The 9,702-nt window shown below is 36.7% G+C and overlaps 1 protein-coding gene across 1 annotated transcript; it reads right to left on the bottom strand.

The window, feature by feature from the left end:
* Positions 1-1,412: 1,412 nt before the first annotated feature.
* On the bottom strand, positions 1,413-7,787 carry LOC138402657 (cysteine proteinase-like). The gene is made up of 6 exons (XM_069500217.1): positions 7,526-7,787; positions 6,802-7,050; positions 6,036-6,159; positions 5,012-5,187; positions 3,663-3,770; positions 1,413-3,102 (listed from the first exon to the last, which is right to left on the bottom strand). The coding sequence occupies exons 1-6, from the start codon at positions 7,773-7,775 to the stop codon at positions 2,960-2,962; spliced, it is 1,050 nt and encodes a 349-aa protein (XP_069356318.1). The 5' UTR covers positions 7,776-7,787; the 3' UTR covers positions 1,413-2,959.
* Positions 7,788-9,702: the final 1,915 nt, after the last annotated feature.

Below are 9,702 nucleotides of genomic sequence, written 5' to 3'. Positions count from 1 at the left end.
GAAATCCCCTGCAATTATTTCTTACCTCGAAAAGCGTGTAATTGTGTCAAGAAGAACTAAAGTAATAATTTAAAAAATCTAAGCCTGTTCAGGGCTAAAGCCAAATGAATTCATCAATTAATCCTCAGACCTGGGCGCGAAAATATAATCACTGATACACAATTAATAAACTTACTCGATTACATAATATTTTAAGAAGATGAGATAAGAATATGCTGGGTTCAATAAATTTTGCACACCATGCTTGGCAGGATATATGATTATGGATATACGAAAACTCAAAGTCACTCAGCGGGCGATGGAGAGAGCTATGCTTGGAGTTTCTCTACGTGATCAAATCAGAAATGAGGAGATCCGTAAGAGAACTAGAGTAACCGACATAGCTCAACGGGTTGCGAGGCTGAAGTGGCAATGGGCAGGGCACATAGTTCGTATAACCGATAGACGTTGGGGTCCCAATTCCCAAGGTGTTGGAATGGCGACCTCGCACCGGAAGACGTAGCGTTGGAAGGCCCCCCACTAGGTGGATGGACGACATCAGACGAGTCGCAGGGAGCCGCTGGATTCAGGCGGCGCAAGACCGTGCCGTGAGGAAGTCCTACAAGAGACCTATGTCCAGCAGTGAACGTCTATCGGCTGATGATGATGATGATTATGACTAATTTGTATTTTGATTGTAGGACTGTGGTTGTAAAATGCGGTACAGTATCAGTAGGACACAAACCTTCTGTAACCAAACTTAAAAAAAAACTATACTTAAGTAACGTCTTTACTGAATCATATAGTTTCGAAGGGAATAAAAGCTATAGAACCAATCAGACCATACTTACTCCGAGAAATAAGAAAGCCGCGTTCATCCCAGACACAGAGGCACCGTAGGTACTACATTGTTGTAAGCCATTTCATTACCATCTCCCGGATTTTCATTGTTACCACCTTTTCTCCACACCCGTTGAGGGGTAAACAGTTGATTGTTGTGTGAAAACGTCTTAAGTGGGATTAGGATCCTCGAGAGATGAATGGAGTCGATTGATGCTACCGTCTTCAGCCTCAGTCAGTAGATGTAATGCCGTGTTAGTCAGTAGGAAATAAAAGACGTTCTAATATTGAATATATTTTCATTGATTTAATTATTTATGCTAATTATTTTAAAATTATTAATTGCTATTATTTAATTGACGAATTTTATTATTCTTAGGTTAATTGAATTTAGTTGTTTTTTTAATACATGGATTTTAATAATGTAAAATTAGAATAATAAGTTATTCGGTTTAAAGAATTTATTCTCAAAAAGAACATACTGTTCACTTACATTAAGATTAATTATATATACATTTTAGTTATTATATATAGTACCCATAATCATAACATCTATTATAACTCAATCTATGCAAATAAATAAACGAATGAATGAAAAGGATCTAATTTTGAAAAGGTAGGACTCAAAGGTGGAGTATCTGAGAGTTGCAAGTTTCAGTTCTCTATTGATATCAAAGTAAAAAAAAATCGATCAAGTGCGAGTCGGATTCGCACACGAAGGGTTCCGTACCATCGTAAAAGACAACATTGTACCTATTTACACTAACATTTTATAATTTTTTTGTGTTGCAACCACAAATTCATGGTTTTTGGATATTTCCCTTTATTTATGATATAAGACAGCACAACCTGCCAATTTTCATGATTCTAGGTCATCAGAAAGTAACCTAAATAGGGTTTGGTTTCCTTGATCGGTATTGACAGACACGACAGACAGACAACGAATTGAACGATGCAAAAGAAACTCAGCGGTGAAGGCGGAGAACACTAGGGCATTTTTCATGAAATGAAAAGATCATGATTTTTCACGCTACAGAAATAGGTAGATATATGTAGTAAAGAGATAGAGATAGTCATAATAGAATGAATCTCAATTCATATTATATCATCTCAATTCTTCGGATGATCATAGCATCTATTGCGAAGATGTCATCAAGCGGAAAATCCTCCGTCGCACGATAAAACTAATTGATTAAACCCCCAACAATCGCACACACGAGGTGCTCACAATGCGGCCGGGAATCGAACCCGGATTATCTGGAGCCCGCTGCGTCCAATTATACCGTGAGACCAGTTCAGACCATTTTGGAAATTTTGCATGACCACATGTGCATATTATCAATACGTCTAATATTATAAATACGAAAGTGCGTCTGTCTGTCTGCTAGCTTTTCACGGCCTAACAGTTTAACCGATTTTGATGAAATTTGGTACAGAGCGAACTTACATTCCCCACCCACGAGACCCACGAGATATTTAAGAACCCAAATCTGGCTGGTCTGTTAGCAACTCAAAAAATGGATAGGTATAGTATAGTGATTGTGGTTTTTAACAAGCTAATAATTGTACCAAATAAAAAGAAATTAAAAATAACTATAAAAATAACTATGCACGTTTTACTAAAATATATTTTACACACAAATTCTATTAATTATTTATTACGTAAATGAAGTATCAATATCATTATTCCATGCCATATTTCGTTATCTAATTTTTTAGAGTTCCGTACCTCAAAAGGAACTGTCTGTCTGTCTGCCTGTCTGTCGGTCTGTCAAGAAACCTACAGGGTACTTGCCTTTGACCTAGAATCATGAAATTTGGCAGGTAGGTAGATCTTATAGCTGACATTTGGGAAAAAATCTGAAAACCGTGAACTAATAATTAGTATTTTCAATTTCTAAGTAAGATAACTATATCAAGTGGGGTATCATATGAAAGGTCTTCACCTGTGCATTCTAAAACAGATTTTTATTTATTTTTTTGTATCATAGTTTTTGAATTATCCTGCAAAATATCGAAAAAATACGACTGTAGTAGGTACGGAACCCTCATTGCGCGAGCCTGACTCGCACTTGGCTGTTTTTTTAATTGAAGAATCTGTTGGATCCTTCTAATAATATGTTATTTGTTAACTTTAGTATCACTGGATGACAGCATAGACTGGTGGCTGGCTTGTCATGCTAAGACAATTCACTCCTTTCTCCATCCTAAAGTAGCCATTTTCACCCCAGATCTCACCCCAAGAGTTTTTCACTATCCAGTATTTAAGTCCACTTGCGCTATCTGAAAACATTAGTTGAACTTTAGAGTTGAAATTTAGTGCGATTTGATGTTGATGCTCAACATCAAATCGCACTAAATTTCAAAATGTGATTATTAGTTTCATTCAATCGATCCTGTCCTAATTTAAATAGTTATACTTAGATTTTTTACTAACAAATAGGTTTAAGTTTCGTGTAATTACTAACACATATTAATAATTACTAACAATGAGGTTTAAGTTTCGTGTAATTACTAACACCAATATGATCCTTGTTGGTCGAAATAAAAACATTTTATTTATATTTATTTATTAAAACCGTATCTACCCCAGCCTACTGATTCGCTAACTCAGTGTCTAAGGGTGAAATCTATAGAGCCAACTCTGACTTTGCTTAGACTTAAGACAGAGTTAAAACGACACAGAATGTACTTATATCTCTCACATAAATCTGTCTCGTTTTAACTCAATCTTAAGTCTGAGCAAACTTAAATTCTGAGCTCTACAGATCTCACAGCCTTAGACTTGCGGTAGATCACAGGTAAACAGGGTAGAAAAATAAAACTAAATGAAAATCACTGACCTGTTCCATACCCAACAAGAAGTACAGCATGATTAATTGGCCCGGATTGGCAAGATTGTCCGTGTATTATAGCTCCATTGTAGTGATGTATAGAAGCCGAATCGATAGCTGAAAAGATATTTTAATAACCTGTGGTTACCTAAGCCTTTTCTATGAAATACTTATGATTATACAATAAAAATAGAACGCTATTGATTGAGCCACATTTGTCTGAAATTGGACCCCAGCCAACACAGTTACCATGGGGTATCTACCTAAAAATTTATAACCAAGTGATCACTAGATGATACCCATATAATTTTTATATGTATTGCGGACGAAATACCGGGCAATAACCGTTATCTCTATCCACAGAGAAAAGTTATTATAGACCTTACTCTGTTCCATAATCCCATACAAATGACAAAGACAAAAAGTCAGTGGAGTGTGGAGTGTGGACCTTAACCATTTTGAGTGCCCAACCAATCACAAACGAGCCTGTGTTTTCCGTTCTACTCTATTAGAGAACCTATGTTCTCAAAAAAACATTCGAAATTTAATTCGAAAACATAGATTTGTTGGTCACTCAAAATGGTTAACGCCCACTGACTTTTTGTCTTTGTGTATGGAGAATATGGACCTCGCACCGAAAGGCGACATCAAACGAATCGCAGGGAGCTGGCGCAAGACCGTGGCAAGTGGAATTCCCTACATGAGACCTATATAACCTTTTATAATAAAATCCCGCAAACTATTTTGAATTTACCTTTACACAAGTTTAAAAAATCTATCAAAAGTATGCTCCTGAAAAAAGCATATTACACAATTGAAGATTATCTAAATGATAAAAGAGCGTGGATTTGACCTGCAGCTCGTTCCAGCAACCTACAGGACTGCAAATACTATTTTATACATGGCATACCTAATATTGTATATCAAATATTTGAAAAAAGCAACCGCCGAGTTCCTTGCTGGTTCTTCTCGGTAGGAAAGGCATTCCGAACCAGTGGTAGATGCATCCGACGATTCGAAAATACTTGTGAAAGTTTACTTGAATAAAAAAGATTTATTATTAACTAGCTTATGCTCGCGACTTCGTCCGCGTGGACTACAAAATTTCAAAACCCTATTTCACCCCCTTAGGAGTTGAATTTTCAAAAATCCTTTCTTAGCGGATGCCTACGTCATAATAGCTATCTGCATGCCAAATTTCAGCCCGATCCGTCCAGTAGTTTGAGCTGTGCGTTGATAGATCAGTCAGTCAGTCAGTCAGTCACCTTCTCCTTTTATATAAGTATATAGATTATTATTACTAGATACCTATGTCTATCGGTGGATGATGAGGATGATAGAGAATATCCCTAACTTACCGATAGAGAGTGGTCCCATTTGAGCCAGTTGTTCAGCAATGGCATCCTCACCGCCAGTCACAGAAACGCAGTCAGCAACTCTAACTGCGACTGAATTAGCGTCGTATTTACATGTGCCGTCCGCAACTGTATAAGGATAGCTTTCGGATGTCATGGCGCCCTTAGACATAAAATACCTTAAAAAACAAAATAGGTACTTATCAATAACAAATGTGTATACGACAGGTCGAGAAAGCAATCGGGGTAAGAGGTGTGGGGGGGATGTCCCGCACGTCACCTGCGCTCGCCCGCACCGGGTTAGAGCGAGGGGTGTGCGGATCGTCTCCCGCCTCATACCCCGATAATGCCATCTCGACCAGGAGGTCGAGATGGCATTATCGGGGACAAGAAGCCTACGACAAACTCAAGAGGAGGAAAAGGAGGACCTTTTCCTCCTCTTGAGTTTGTCGTAGGCTTCTTCTCAAACTAGGGCGTGCTTGGAACCCTTGTAACTTTAGTTTTAAGTTCACGTAATTAATAGTTACCTATCTTACAAATTCAACAATCGGCAATGAAAAGGTGTAGATACAATCCATACTAATATTATAAATGCGAAAGTGTGTCTGTCTGTCTCTCTGCTAGCTTTTCACGGCCCAACAGTGAAATTTGTTTTTTTTTTTCTAAATTTTTTGGGATCTTTCAATCACTATGTGACTATGTCAGATCCATAATACCCTTATTACACTTCTCTCTATTTTAACTTAGTACATAATATTCTTGTGAAATTTGGTACAGAGTAATTGGCTTACATCCCGGGTAAGGACCCTATGTAGTCCCTAGTAGTCTATGTCCAATTTCCCGAGATAAAAAGTAGCCTATGTCCTTACATATAGACTACTTTTTATCTCGGGAAATTAAAGAGATCCCATGGGATGTTTAAAAACCTAAATCCACGCGGACTAAGTCGCGGGCATTAAGTATACCCATTATGAATAGGTATATGCTTTGAGTTTTTTCTTTTGGATTCGGTAGAAAAAGATCTTACTGTAAAGCCACAGCTGGTATTCCTGATTTACATCCATTATTTTGAGTATCACAATCAACCAACTGCTGTTCCGACAGGTCGGTAAGCTGGCCAGTTTTGATAGCGTTCATACTTTCTACGTTACCTGAAACGTGAAAGTCATATTATAAACAAATGTTCACATTTTGGTAAATCTGGCGTAGTCAGTCTTTTCATTGTAAAACTAGTTACATATTATATATATTTTGTATCATCTACATTGACTTATATACAACTTCGTATGGACAGGGCCATTGAACAAACAAAATGGCAAAATGGCACCAACCTCAGTGATGTCTGGATTTCAAACGGGTCGTTCATTAGTATCTAAAAGGTGGCGCTGATTTATTTGGTTTCAAAACCGTGAAAAATTTTGTTCACTTGGGCATATCTTGTCATTTATATCGATGATATATAATTGTTTTTCTACCATAAATACAGTGGCTTCTTTATTCCTTATTAAGATCCCGCTTTAAGCTAATACCTAAGTATATTCCATATTACGTTAGCCTAAACTTCTAATAACTAATTCCTATATTGCTAATGCTGCACTCGCTGCATTTTGCCCTTTTACACTAATTCGAATAAATGTCTAGGAACGGATTTCTAAGTTTATAAATTTTTAGTCTAGGTTACATTTATAAATATTTCATTTATGTTTAGTGTAAATATGTATTGAGCCTATTGACAACTAAAAACGCCTTTAAAGAAACAGTCGCTATTTCTAATAAGAAATGACGTCATTTACCAACAGTACTAAAGGCCCAACAAGATCCACAACCGCCTTGATTTTTGACACTAGTGACCACGTTCTTATCACGCCAATCAATATCGGTTGGTAGCCTTACAATATCAAGGTTGATTCTAGTCGGCCCGTCATAGTAGTCCAGGTCCTCGGTCACAGGTCTGCAGTCTCCATAGTAATTACTAGAGGCTTTGACGCAGGTTTGTTTTGTTAAAAATTCTTGCAGCGTCAAATCGGAAAATTGGGTTATACCTGAAACGTAATAAAACAGAAATGTATGAAATCCAGGAATTGGGTATTTGCTATGTCAAAAGTAAATTATTTCTCAGTGATTATTAAATAGAAGGTCTTCCAAAATACGTAAAATCTACGCCCTTTGTTAGTTTTAAGTGTAATAACCATTTTAATTTATCGATTAAACTTAAAAAACACGTTAAATGATTGTGACTTCACATTTCAGTATTTCATAGAAGCTCGCATACTAAGCGCGCGTTTTGACGTTTGATAAAAATTTACTGATTTGACTAGTTGTCTGGAACTCTTTGATTTTCCGGGATAAAAAGCCTTTATCACTCTCCAGGTCTTTATCTATACCCATGCAAAAATCACGTTGATCCGTTGCACCGTTGTGACGTGATTCAAGGACAAACCAACAACAAACAAACAAACACACTTTCGCATATTTAATAAGGGTACTGATTTAGAGCAATGAAAAAGTTGTACTTACCAAACTCAGTATAATTATGTTTAGCATTCAACTGATTAATTTGTTCTAAGTTCCTCAAAAATATCTCATAACGCATAGCCTTTTCCTCGTCACTACCATAAACCTTGTTATGGATATTTATGAAATCTTCGAAATGTTCTGGTCCCTCTCTCAAATTGTAAGGAGGATTTTTTTTAGATGAAACAATAGCAGTTACGACGTATAGAAGTACCAATAAAATCAATTTTATATTACTACTAAGTACAATCATTTTTAGATTTTATTTTTTTATGCTTTGGAGTATGCACTAACAATTTATGTTATATTTTTAGTTTTGCAAGCCTTTATATATTATTTATGAACGTTATCAGCAATTAACGTTTCATAAGTTATTTGCATTCCAAAATCTTGAACATCGATTGCATTTTTGTATTAGGTATGTAAAAAATTTATGTCGCATTTTTTCTTGTACCTATCTACATTATTATGATTACCTAACTATCTATTAATTATGTTTAAAGAATGATTATTTATTGTTTAGAGTAGGCATATCGGAACTTTTGAAATATCGTCATTGTCGTCAATTGATAGCTAGTTGACTGCAGGACATAGATCTCTTGTAGGAACTTCCACATACCACAATAGGGTATTTGACTACATCAAAAATAAATTATTTCTCAGTGATTATTAAATAGAGGGTCTTTCAAAATACGTAAAATCCACGTCATTTTAAATTTATAGATTAAACTAAAAAAGTACGTCATTATGATGTGACGCCACATTCCAGTATTTCATACAATATCGCATACCTACTAAGTGCGTGTTTTGACGTTTAATAAAAAGTTACTGATTTGACTAGTTGTCAAATACCGTATCCTGTGCAGCGTCGATCCAACACCTCTCTGTGACTCAATAGATACGAGTATATCACCATTCCAGCACCTTAGTACCCTTGATAATATGTAGGTATATAGGTCTCTTGGTATCATCTACATCGCAACCCATTGAACTATGTTGGTTACTCTGGTTCTTAATACTATGGATATTCTCATTTCTGATTTGGTCACTTAGAGAAACTCTGAGCACAGTTCTTGTCATCGCCCGTCGAGTGACTGACCTTTCTTATGAGCCGCATAGTTGGCGACTATGTCTCGGATCCGTAATACCATCACTGGCAATACGCACTATTCAAAGATTTTGAAATATATCCAGCTGCAAACACTAACAGCTACAAATAAACTAGGCACAATTTCTTCATCAATATAATCATCATTACCTCAGCTTACCTTGCCTTGATCAGCTTACCTTGCTCAATGGTCTGATTGCTCAGCACCAACAATTAGATGTTTTTAATATTGGTATATGTGAATTAATTAAACTATGTACATGTAACTTCTGACTCGGTATGCGATTTGGCGTTGCTGTAAGCATACCGAGTATCCTACTAATATTATAAATGTGAAAGTGTGGATGTTTGGATGTTTGGACGTTTGTTACTCAATCACGCAAAAACAGCTGAACGGATTTGGACAAAATTTGGCATGCATGTAGCCTTTGACAAGGAAAAGAACACGGCTACCTTTTATCCCAATTCCTTACGTAGTTCCCGAGGGAAAATTGAAAATTGTTTACGAGCTAAGCCGCGGGCAGACAGCTTTGAAATTTGGTATGCATGTTATGTCACCTATGGCTATGGAAAACATGATTTTTTTAAAACCTAAATCCACGATGACGAAGTCGTGGGCATCAGCTAGTTTCCTAATAAATCAATATATCATCGACCTGTGATTGACTACTGTTGGACTTGGGTTGTTATTTTAAGGGTTCGACATAGGTCATGAGTGCCACCATACCCGGTCCTTTCTTATCGAGACTCTGACTCCCCGTTTATACGTGGGGTTATTATCTTAGGTCCATCGTACTGCAGAGCAAGCTATACTTAACTAATAGCACCAAACAAAAAGGGTGCAAATAGGGTAAGTGCATCTAGTTTAAACATTCTGAGTTGCACTTTATGATTTTTTTTTTCTGTTTGAGAATATTAGCCAATGATGACAAATATTCCCCTTTCCCCTCCAACTAAGCGTTGAGCTTGTGCTAGGAGTAGGTACGACAATAGTGCAACGGGTGGGGTTTGAACCTTTCGGATTTCAGTTCGCTCCTCCAACCGTTGAGCTATTGAGGCTATAAAATTGGGA

The sequence above is a fragment of the Maniola hyperantus genome, chromosome 1, assembly GCF_902806685.2.
Source record: "Maniola hyperantus chromosome 1, iAphHyp1.2, whole genome shotgun sequence".
Lineage (NCBI taxonomy): Eukaryota > Metazoa > Arthropoda > Insecta > Lepidoptera > Nymphalidae > Maniola > Maniola hyperantus.
Note: the sequence above shows the minus strand (reverse complement) of the source record. Positions and strands in the feature narration are given on the sequence as shown.